This window comes from Callorhinchus milii, unplaced genomic scaffold (assembly GCF_018977255.1).
Source record: "Callorhinchus milii isolate IMCB2004 unplaced genomic scaffold, IMCB_Cmil_1.0 Scaffold369, whole genome shotgun sequence".
Classification (NCBI taxonomy): Eukaryota; Metazoa; Chordata; class Chondrichthyes; order Chimaeriformes; family Callorhinchidae; genus Callorhinchus; species Callorhinchus milii.
Window position 1 is genome coordinate 53,461 of NW_024705110.1, and position 11,822 is coordinate 65,282.

At 49.0% G+C, this 11,822-nt stretch overlaps 1 protein-coding gene across 1 annotated transcript; it reads left to right on the top strand.

Annotated features, from left to right (window-relative positions):
* Window positions 1-1,830: 1,830 nt before the first annotated feature.
* LOC121852059 (arf-GAP with dual PH domain-containing protein 1-like) lies at window positions 1,831-11,300 on the top strand (the record flags this gene model as incomplete). Its single annotated transcript, XM_042346172.1, has 6 exons — window positions 1,831-1,947; window positions 2,809-2,955; window positions 6,478-6,561; window positions 8,839-8,901; window positions 9,770-9,847; window positions 11,072-11,300. Coding segments are annotated over exons 1-6 (718 nt in total), but the record flags the coding sequence as incomplete, so codon positions are not given.
* Between the last annotated feature and the right edge of the window lie 522 nt (window positions 11,301-11,822).

Sequence of the window (11,822 nt, forward strand, 5' to 3'; positions counted from 1 at the left end):
GGGGACAAAGCGCTGGTATAGTAATGACCGAATAGCGCGTCAAGGCCATCCGAGTGTCTACTTGCCTCTGAGTTGGCGTAGGAATTTTTTGACTATTGCGTAAATTAACATAGATCCGCCCTTGTAGGTCTTTTAACACAGCCATTACAATAGTGCAATCGGCCATCAAATCGGTAGGTGCTAGCGTCAAACTTTCCCCCTAGGGCTTCCAGTGGTTCCACCGCAGAAAAATGGTAGCCGCCTATGGATACCTTAATCCGTGCCGTCCGCTTGATAGCTTTTTACCCCATTGAGGTTCATCTAGCTTTTCAAATATGACTAAACGTCCATGCTCTACTCGCCTCACCGTATCCGCAGATTCGTCCCGAATTAGGCTGTCCGAAGTAATGCTCCGCGTATGCGGGTCCAACAAAGGTGCCTTAGTGCAGCCCTTAGCTTGCTGCTTCGAAAGAATTACGTCCCTATCAACCTTCGTGCGATTTGTAATATATCCTCGGATGCCAAGCTGATGCCAGCTTTCTTGGAATCATAAAATATGCTGGCCTGCACATTGGAATTGGAAGACGGGAGATTCCGCTTGACACAATTCCCAAGAGCCGTATTGTTAACCCTATCCGTCAGGGGATTACGTCTGAGGCGTAAGAACCAAATGTATCGTTACCCCTGCTTTCGGCTATCACATCTGTCCACCAAGGTCACGCTGCGAACTTATATTGTTCAGGTCGTTAATGTATGTCCTAGCTGCTAGGGCGACAACAGTCCAACCCGTTTATATACTCCGCTTGAATCAAGCGTCAGTATTAATATGTTGCTCATCTGTCGGACTTCTTAAAGGAACCAGCGCCCATGCGGAAAGGGGATGAAAACTATGCGAGTGCCGCAATCAGGGGACTCTGGTTGACCCCTTGGCTTCTGCAGCGCTCGAATGTTCTTGACATTCACGAAGGACAACAAGCGCACTTTTTAGGACCTTTCTGAAACATGTAGAGAGCTCATAGACCGTCGCTCCTGGCAATTTAACCTCTTGGAATCTTAAATCCGGGTAGCCCACCGTGTACAAACTCTAGATATTCCCACCTACAGTACTCGGCACGCGCTCACCGTGTCAATCCCCATCTTTTGCCGCTTGACGGGCTGGGCCACAGCCGTATACAGAATTTCATTCTACGAGTACCACTGTCGAGGTCAATGTAAGTGTGTTTACCCTTCGTACATAGATGCCCGGCAAAATCGGCGAACCACGCTGGTTCGGACTGTACTCCGGCGTTCAGCGTATGGAGCACTCCACGCACATGTCTAAGAAAGTGGAGATTCCGCTACGCGATGTCCCCGATTTTCACCACCCATAAACCTTAGGTAAGCCTTTGGCATCGACATATAGGGATGAGCAACTGCTATACGCCCAGGGTCCACGGGGACTCGCTGATAAAGCTATAAATATGTTGCAGGGGGTCTGACTGAGTGGTGTTATTGAGATGTTGCGTAATGGTTCCTGCAGCAGGAACTCGTCGTGCTCTGTAGATTGTGAGCACTAGTCTCGGAGGCACCCCGCAGGTCGTCAGCCGTCGCTCAGTTAGGTATCGATTCACTACCCGCGCTAGTAGCGTCATGCGGCTCCGGTGGCCCGTATCCCCCCAAGCCCATCAGACAATCTTCTGGGGATTCCCCGTTAGTGTACCTAATTTATGAGGCCTTGACTCGCTTAGCCCGTATCCAGAACCCAGACGACCTAGTCGTCGATTTGAGGAATTAACTCACCTGCGCAACAATGCGCACTCCGGTCGTGGAGACTGCTACTAATACGACTGGCCTGCGCGTATCAGATAACGGATGCGGTGGACCAAGGGTCGCCAGGTGCGTGAAGCCACCGGGCAGGAGATAAAGCGGAGTTACCGTTGGACTCAGTGGCCTGTTCTGTACACCATGGGAAACAAATGTCTGTCCCAGGTATAAAATCAACGGCTGATATAAAAAGGCTACACCGTCACAGACGAGAAAAATGTCGTACAGATGTCGACGGAAGCCCGTGAACGATCCCAGTTTAAACATTGTACGCTTCACTACGGTGTGGAAGCCGAGTTTGTAACAGCCAGGCCCTGGAGGTCTGATCAGGGGGGAGGTCGGGTCACCTACTCCCCAGAACCAGTGGAGCAATGCATTATTACACATATTCTCGTATCCCTCGCAATTCTAGACGGCCCCGGGGCTCCACCGGAGCAAGTCGTTATTCGACAGGCAGCCTACCTAGGCCCCGAAGTTTGGTTTCAGTTCGGGGACACCTTAACACTTACTGCATTAACTGGTCTGGAAATTGCACCCACCTCGCTCAACGAAGTGTTGCAGTTTTAATGAAGGCTGATGTCGGGATGCAGGGCCTCACTTCGTGTTACGGACTCGAAGTAGTTAGCTTACAACTCAGCAACTTACAGACGAGAGTAGCTGATAGCTGAGGACACGTAAAAGGCCACAAAGCAGAGTGTGTGCTAATGCGCCGTTTGCCAGCTTGTGCAGCGGCTACCCCCCAATAGCCGGTAGGGATCCTGCCTTCCGCAAGGTTAGGTCCTATAACCACCCCGAACTCATTGGCCAACAATAATACATATCATCAGAGTCATCTAGAGACGTGGCTCCGAGATATTTGTCAACTCTGAGCTAGGCTCCGCACCTGTGATTTGCTCTTCCACTTTTTCGTCCATTAGCAAAATTGTGCGCGTTAAAAGTTATTATTATTGTACTACCTGCAAGAGGCAGTGCAGCAAAGTAGGTTTGGTGACCAAGTGTCGATGCGTTGCCCCATGCCCGCGGCAGGCGAAGGAGCCCAAGGGCGAGTTGAAAATCGCCGAGATCAATGCAACGTTCCAGCCGGACAAGATCGGCAACCCCAACGGCCTGCAGGTCACCTACCTGAAGGATGGCAGCACCCGCAGCCTCTTCGTCTACCACGAGGAGGGCAAGGTGGGCCTGCTGCCCCACGCTCATTGCTCACAAACCATTGCCCAGTTGACCCTGCCCACTGCTCAATGCTAAATGCACAACGCTCACTACTCAATGCCCACTTCCCTGTACCCAATGGCTGCTGCTCGCTCTGCTGCCTCTTCATGTTGCTGGCGGTCACGCTGGGGATTTTCTGACCTGTGCGTTGTGCGGTGCGTGGGATGTTGATTTGTGACATGTGGTATGATGTGTGATGTGGTTGTATGATGTTGTTTGATATTGGGGTGTGTGATATGGTGTGAGGTGCCTGTGGAGCAGTGGTGCAATGGTTAGTGCGTTGTGCTACAACTCGGTGACCCAAGTTCGATTCTCGGTCACGACCAACACCAGTGATGATTATCTGAGACCATGGTGGACAGATGTGGTGTTCCGGTTAGCTGAAAGAAAGCGACAGGCTGCCTCCCACGGTCTACAACATCCCACGTTGGAGAATGAGGAGGCTCAAAAAAGCTTTTACTCGGAGGTTCAGAGAGCTGTGCAGCGCTGCAAGGAAGAGTGAAGGTTGCAGGTTGTTGAGGAAATGGAAAATTCCTCAGTAGCTCGCGATCACAAATAACTCTTTAATTTTATAAAAAACGTAACTTGCAGTGCCACACTTATTACCATTCGTAAGGGAAAGAATGGGGATCTCTGACCCCCAGGAACAGGTCTGCAGGTTTGCTGAGCATTTCTATTACGTCTTGTGGGAGGGAAAATCCCTCAGCCCAGTTAATATTATGGGGCAAGGTGGGAAATGAACTTACTAGGGCTGATGTGCCTCAAATATTGGAGGAAATAGCCACCACATGTGAGTGGCCAGCTGATCTGCAATCTGTTGAGAAAGTATGAAGAGAAATCCAGAATCAGAATCTTTATTTATCTTGGAGGAATCCCATGAGTTATGAAGCTCTTTTTTACAGATATCCAGTAGGGTGGGTCAGCAAGTTACATCAACAACAAATACAAAAGACGATATGAGTGTAAGATAGAGAAAAGGTAAGCAAGTCGGTAAAAATAAATAACTATCAATAAGTACAAATTGCACAAGTACCTAAAATTCCTGCCGATTTGTCAACACCAAATGCAAGCTTACACAACGCAGCAAAACAACAATAGTCCCAGACCACACCAAGACAACACACAATCCCTCAATCACATAGCACATTAAAATGTAACTTTCAATATATGGGTAAGGTTCAAAGTTACAAATCAAATTTGCAAATGTCGCTGCATCTGGCACTAACATTCTGCTTCAGGATATTTTTAAAGGAAGTTTTACAATCTTATGGGAGGAAACAAGGTTGTTTTAAAACGTTGGTGCTGCAACGGCAAAGGCTTTGTCATCTATTCCAATTCTTGTTCTAGAGATATCAGGAAGTCTGATACCAGAAAAAGTGCCGAGCAGAAATAATCTCCTAAGCGAATAGTTGATGGAGGGTGACATTTGTGTACAGACTTATTGATATGGCATAATAACAACTGCCTGGACTACAGGATTTAAAGAATGCCCTGGTGGTCTCCTTTTTAAGAAGGGGAACCGTACTTATTATAACAACTACTGGGACATATCTGTCCTCCGTGTGCCGGGAAAGGTCCTGGCAAGGATTGTTCAACATTGCCTTGCAAAGCACGTGGAGGAAAGATCTGCAGAGCCCCAATGTGATTTCAGACCGGGGTGGTCCTGAGCCGACACCATATTCTCTGTCCATCTGCTACAGCAGAAGTTGTAGGGAATTTCAACGGCACCTACATATTTGCTTTATTCACCTGGTCAAGGCCTATGATACCATCATTAGGCCAGGGCTCTGGGTTATTCTACATAGTTTGGGTCCCTCACCCTCTGGTCACAATCATTAAGGGCCTTCATGATGGTGGGCAGGTCCTGGTAAAGCTGCGTGGCTGGGAGTCCGAGACATTCCATTTTCATCTTGAGGTGCGACAGGGATGTCTTCTGGCTCCTACATTACTTAACACATTTTATTGACCACATAGCTCTAGAGCTTTCCATGGCTGTACCAGAGGAATTTCCGTCTGGTACAGATACAATGGGAGGCTGATCGATGCCCGGGTGCGCTCAAGGAATGGCTGCCTTTTGGGGAACTATGTTATGCATGCTGCTGGTCTGGTAATTATTGCTGCTGCTGAACTTGGAACATGCCACTCAGAGATAGGGCCCTACCATCAGCTCCACAAAAACCAAGCACCTGTCTGGATATTTTTATGTCGTCAAATACTGCACCTTCTCAACTTCTCATTCGTGATGGGACAGTTATGGAGAGGGTGGAGAAGTTTCCGTAACTGGGCAGTGTGCTTGTGACTAGCTCCGGTTTAGCAGCAGAGGTATCACTCTGAATCAGCAGAGGGGCATTTTATCTTCAGCTGTGTAACACTGTGTGGAAGCTACGCGACCTGTTTCTCCACATGAAACTCCGGTTCTTCTCCCACAGTTATGCCCTCCCTTGCCTATGCTTGCAAAACGTGGACCCCTCTAATGGAATGTCTGCACCAGTTGGCCTGCCTACGATCTTTCCTGGGTTTAACCAGACTGGATTGTGTGAGCAGCTCACAGTTTCTTGAAATAGCTAGTCACATATCCATCAGTCAGCTCCTCCGGTAGCCAAGGCTGTGTTGACTGGGTCATGTCGCCTGCATGCCCAGCCAACGCATGCCCAGCCAACGCATGCCCAAGCAGCTTGTTTGGCTGGATCGAGGGAGCTAAATGGGTACTGTACGGACTAGAAATGAGATGGGCTGATGTGGTACAGGAGGATGTGGAGCTTGAGTGCACTTGCTGAAGACTGGTGCCAGAGGTCTCAACATCCGCTTTGTGGAAGAGGCTCATGAATGATACCACTGGACAGTTTGAGACAGATGCCCTCCAGCAAATGCAGAGGGTGGAGAAGCGATGCTCAAAACAATGAGGGGATCACCGAGCAGCTAAAATGCAGTAAGTTAGCACAGTAGGGGCACATCTAGTGCATCTGCCAGTCATCTCAGTCAGCCAACCAATGGCACATGGGTCTGTCCCATGAACTCCAGTCAGTGAGCCTTCGACACTTCACGTGGCCTCAAAGTGCACCTGGCCTGACACTGGCACCGTGGTGACGTCACTGCCACTTTGTGGCTAATGGCGTCTGTTGTTTTGGTGTGGTTTTGTGGTGTGTGTGACATATGGTTATTTGTGTGATGTGTGTCAGTTGGTATGTGATGTGGTTGTTGGATGTGGTTTTTGGTGTGGTATATGTGATATAGTTGTTTGTTGGTGTGTGAAATGGTGTATTATTAACTTCACACCTGGATTTTCTCAGCCAATATGATTTGTAATTGTTTTTTGGGTTGATCTCGCGTAACGATCTCGCCAAAGTGGCGTCGTTAAGACATTTTTAATGTTTGACTGTGTTGGGCGATGGAGGGTCTAAGCGACACAAATTTGGCAAAATCATTACACGGCCAAATCCAAACTCAATGGAGAATCGTGGTGTGCGGCACGTTGTGTGTGCACAGGTGATCGTGGACTGGTTCAATGCGATCCGCGCCGTACGGTACCACTACCTGAAGGTGGCCTACCCAGGCACGGTCGACAAGGAGGTGAGAGGTCAAGTGTCTCTTGGAAGAATTCAAGAATCTTTGCTCAGACGAGCAGCGAGGCGGCGCGCGTCTTTATCGGTGGCGTCTGAGCCTGTGGTGGAACCTACAGTCGTGTGATTGGCCTCGCTCACACCACAAGATTCCCGCTGGTGACTTCTGGTGCAGTTTTATATATCTTATAAGACTCCTAAGCGGAGGTGATGGCTTGAATGAATTCCCGACCAGGATTTTATCTCGTGGAATTCCAGTTGTGTGGCAAGAGCCCTATTCACAGAGCCACCATGTTGGAGATTACAGGCAGGTGGTGGTGGCCGCCATGCACGTGACCTGTAATCCAGCACTGGAAGCAGCAGCGAGGGTTGGGGGGGTCACACAAACGTTGTGAAACTCCCTTCCCATGAGCTGTCGAGGTGGACAGACCCTGGCTCGCCAGGAGGAGGTAGTATAAGTGTAAACTAATATCCGTGTGTTTCATCTGTATGGGATAGAGGTGTTGCGTGCTCACATGCCTGGGTTTTCTCCGGGTGCTCCGGTTTCCTCTTGCATGCACACACATTAATTGGCTGAAAACATCTTAAAGTTTTCCCGTGTACGTCATCGGAATGGAACCAGAAGAAAAACGAAAATAAACTAACTTTATCGGTACCGAGGCTCCCACAAGGCCATGCGGGGGAGGGAGTGTGACAAGTTTGGCGTCAGCTATCATAGAGTGCAGTCGTGTCGCTCCGGTTCTCTCCGGTGAGTACAATGTATTCATGAACAACGGCGCTACGACGCCTCTCTTCATAAAATTAACGCTGAGCCGCTTGCGCTCTCAGAGATTAAGTGGTGAACGGGACACCCACCCTGCAACTTGCAGATGTCTGAGAACGAAAGAGGGTTCAGATATTAGGGGGAAATTGTTGGTAGTGCCAGGTCACCGTGTGGCTGCTGCCTTCCTGCTTGCTGTCTATGGTTCCTTCACGTGCCTCTGAATCGTACTCTTTCTCCGAGAGTGAGTAGTGAATACTGTGCTGCACGTTACACGTCAAAATATTATTCATTATTATCATTCGGCTGCCAGGCCAAAAACTCAAAAAGCAAAACCCATATGACTTAAGATGTAACTTCATAAGCCGAGTCCTGTAGGTCAACGCTAAATATGGATGTTCCACATTCATTTTTAATGAATGTTGCATCTGTTTACATTGTTGCATCTGTTTACATTGAACATCGCACTTTCACAGTCGATGTGGAATGTGCTGTTTAGACCCAATACTCGCAAGGAAACACTAGTCTACGATTTACACATCCTTTTATCAGTTATAGTTACATAGCCCAGACCTGCATTTAGATTTCTGCAATATGAGTTATTTTGGCCTCAGGAACTTGTGTTGCTGTTTGTTGTAGTGATTGTTTACCTCCCATGGAAAAATCTCTACTGGTTGTTACCAGTTTAAATGGAGGAAATGGATCCTTCCATGAGTCCGTGGGATTTTTGTGAGCAGTCAACTGTTGGTGCCAATTTGGGGCAGAGGAAACATTACCGCTCGCCGCTGTATTCGGGCTCACGTTTATATACAGTGTACTTTCTCTGCACCTTGACGAGCTCCACATACAGAAAGGCTACAGTGGCCATCTTGGTTTCACATAAACACTGCTTGTAACGGCGACAGTCACAAACGTATATCTTTTGTCATTTGTTTCATAGCCTGTGGTGCTTAAAGTGTCAACTAAAGAGCTCTTTGGCTCTGACCGCCACTGCCGTTCTCTCGTGCAAGTGAGAAGCCGGGTGGCGGTTGGGCAGGGGTCTGGCTTGTCGACGGTTTGACGAGCGCTCGCCCGCTCCCGTTTCATCTGCGAGACGCCGCCACCCACTTGCTCATCAATATGCATGGCATGGTGCACTTGATTAGTATTCATGACGTTGCCACACATTGCATACTAGAGCTTCTAAGACTTGACAAACCAAAATGAGGCAACTTGGTAGGACTCTCCTGAAAATTAGTCTGGAGTCTTGCTGAGGTATTCCTGGGTAAACAAGCTTAACAATAATAAGAAAAAATTGCCTGATATTCCTGCTAATAGCTGACGTAACTTTCCTCTGTGGAGGGCGGGTGGTTTAACGCGTACATTTTCTCAGCGGCTTGTAATCCAAGTGTTTTTCTCGGTTGGGCTGCGCATTGAATCCACTGCTGAAGACATCCAGAGTAGCGCGTGACGAACGCTTGACCGGAGAGGTCGCCTCGCTGAGGCTTTGTGTTTAACTGCTGAGGATGTTGCCGTCGCATCTGCCAGATAACGCCACGGCTCACCAGGAACTACGTGAAGGAGGGATACATGGAGAAGACGGGGCCCAAGGTACGCATGCCATGACACACACCCTTCCAGCCTGCGGCTTCACATGGGAAACTAAAGCACAGCGCGCACATGGTGACGTAGTGCTATTCCAACAACAGAGCGTGGCGCACAGGCTTCTGGTACTTGTTACAGTTGACACTCAAAGGAAGACTGCACACCTGTCAAACACAATCGACACATCTCCACAAGCCTTTGTGTTGAACCAATCTCCACGCCTGTCTACAGATTACTGTGGGGATTAGCATTACGCTAAACTCCTCAGTCGTGTGCAGTTCAATGCACAATCCCATGCACTGCATTCTGCACGGCGGTCTACAGATTGAAATGTATTTAGTGCAGAGAGAGATGTGGCTCGCAGTAGTTCCCTGTGCAAACACGAGTCGTGACCGTGTCCGTACTTGTCTCAGTGTGTGTGTAATTGTGTGCCTCTTGGAGATGTTTAATTTCCTGACTTGACAGTTTCAAAATGAAAGTTGTGTATACAGTAGGGAGCATTGGCGTCGTGGTTAGCACACTGCGCTAATAACACAGCGACCGGAGTTCAATTTCCAACCTTCGCTAATATCCGTGGCACCTATTTGAATCAGTACTGGGCCTCCGCTAGGTCGCCTCGGCCTTAAATGAGTAACTGGTGCAATGTGTTATAACATAACCACTGGGGAGAGACACAAAGGTGGCCGGGTGTGGTGCTTGTCACAACCACCGCCTTGTGTGCCATGCCGGCCGTAATAGGCGCTGGCTGACAGCACTTGCGTGGGCCCTGACAACTTGCATAGGCTAAACGGCCGGGGGATCTTTGTCGTTGTGTGTGTGCCGTACATGCACCGGCTGGTTCGCTGGGCTGCGTGTGCTCCTTCCGCGTGGGCAGCAAAAGGAGAGTTTCCGGCGACGCTGGTTTACGCTGGATGCCGCCGACCGGCGCCTCATGTATTTCAAGGATCCCCTGGTGGGCGCCAGCACCGCCCCATGCACACCACCACGATGCTGCACATAGGGGGGGGACTCACCGACTCGAGATGGGGGGCGACTGTGGGAGGGGGGCGGGTGCTGATGCAGGCTACGTCAAGGAAAAATCAGCACGGGCTGCTAGAGAGGAGCTGTAGCCGAGGGAATGCGACACACAAGGCAGCTTGGTTTAATGAAGCAAGTTTCGTGGGTTTGGATCCATGCCTCAGATTACAATTATAAAAAAAATTAACATCCAACTTAGTTACCGTGCCTTTACAGTAGTAATCTGCAGTACGGTACATTATATTTGTTTATTATTTTATTTTACAGTCCATGTATACATAGATTGTACTCGCACAAGTCCATTCGCTTCTACCTCCATTCAGAGATTTTAGTGGGGATTCAAGTCTCTTGTTTGCCCCGCCACCTCAATCTGCAAAATGGGGCCACTCCAACCCCCCAAACCCATAGGACTGCCTGGACCACATCCACTGCATTTCACTGACTCCCATTGGTCCTTTACCACTTGTTGGGCTGACCATCCAATAAAGACGGTCACTGTATCGCGTGCTTTCAGATGCGCTTCTGCGGCCGTCTGGAAGGCTCTTCCTTCCAATATTAGAAAGCCACTGAAGTTATGCACACTTAAATCTAATTAGAAAATTATATAGTTTGTCCTTCCCCCGCACCTCCGATTATCACGGTTGGCTACGTACGGTGCAAAATAAGTTCAACGTACATCCATAGGCTGCTCAACACGCAGTGGGAAAGTTGCACGCGTTAAAATCCTGGTTGGGAGTCAATTAAACCAATTCAGCCCCTTGACGTTCCCAATCTCTTTAAAAATAAGTACCCCTCTGTGGGAAGTCAACAATGCCTGACTGCCACTAAAGCAACGTGGAATTTCCACCATTGCCTCAGGGCCACAAACGGCAATGAACACCGCCCAATGCTCGTGAAAGTGGCGGAACTTTTTTTTTTAGTGTTGGAGAGTTTCGTCGTTTTAACCCAGGATTTTGGCAATTGCTCTGAAATGGCCATTGTCAGCTCCCAGACGGGGGTAGAACCGCTTGTCTTGTGTCAGGGCACTGGCAAGGTCGATATGAATGATTTAAGCCACCAGAGTGCCTCTAGCTTATACAATAACTAACGGAGACGCTTTTCCTCCCCACCCATGCCGGACGGCGGTTGCGGTGGCGCATGCGGTTGTGGCCGGGCTAAGGACGCGTTTGCCAAGGGCGAGGTGTTCCTGGGCAATGGCGACCACGGCTACGCGGTGCTGGAGGGCTTCCCGCCGGGCCTCCAGGGCCATCACTGGGCGTACGGCATCACCATCGTCACGCCCGAGCGCAAGTACGTGCTGGGCTGCCGCACCGAGGATGAGCAGGCACAGTGGATCACGCACTTCCACCGCGTCATCATGCGCCCCATGTCGCCACAGGAGTACTCGGGTGAGTGGTGTCGTCGTGGCAAGTCGGTCGGTCATTCAGCCTTTGTCGTACATCCCATTGCTGCATGTTATGTGGTGCAATGGCCTACTGTCTGTAAATAATTGTTCCCAATTTTCATATTAATCCGTGAAATCCATGAAATCACGCCTAAATGCGAAATTTGGGACGATTCGAGATTTGTTTTTGGACTGATAGGAAAACCGTGACATGTGAAGAGTGACCCTCTCACGCTTTTTCTGCCAAAAGTGACGTCACGCGGTATCAGGTGACCTCACTAAGTTTGGACAAAGACCTTTAAATGAATTGCAGAATATAGTGGAAAGGATCTGAAAATATTAAATAGTTCTGAAATTCTCCCAAAAAATTCGACATTTCTAGATTTTAAGTTTTCGTGACTGCAAGGATCCATACTCTTTGGTTCTTTCGGTGACTTACGTGACTTTACCGAAAGAGCCAAAGAGTATAAAATTCGACATGTTTAAATCCAAAGTTCACTCCCATTATATGGGTAATAAAAAAACA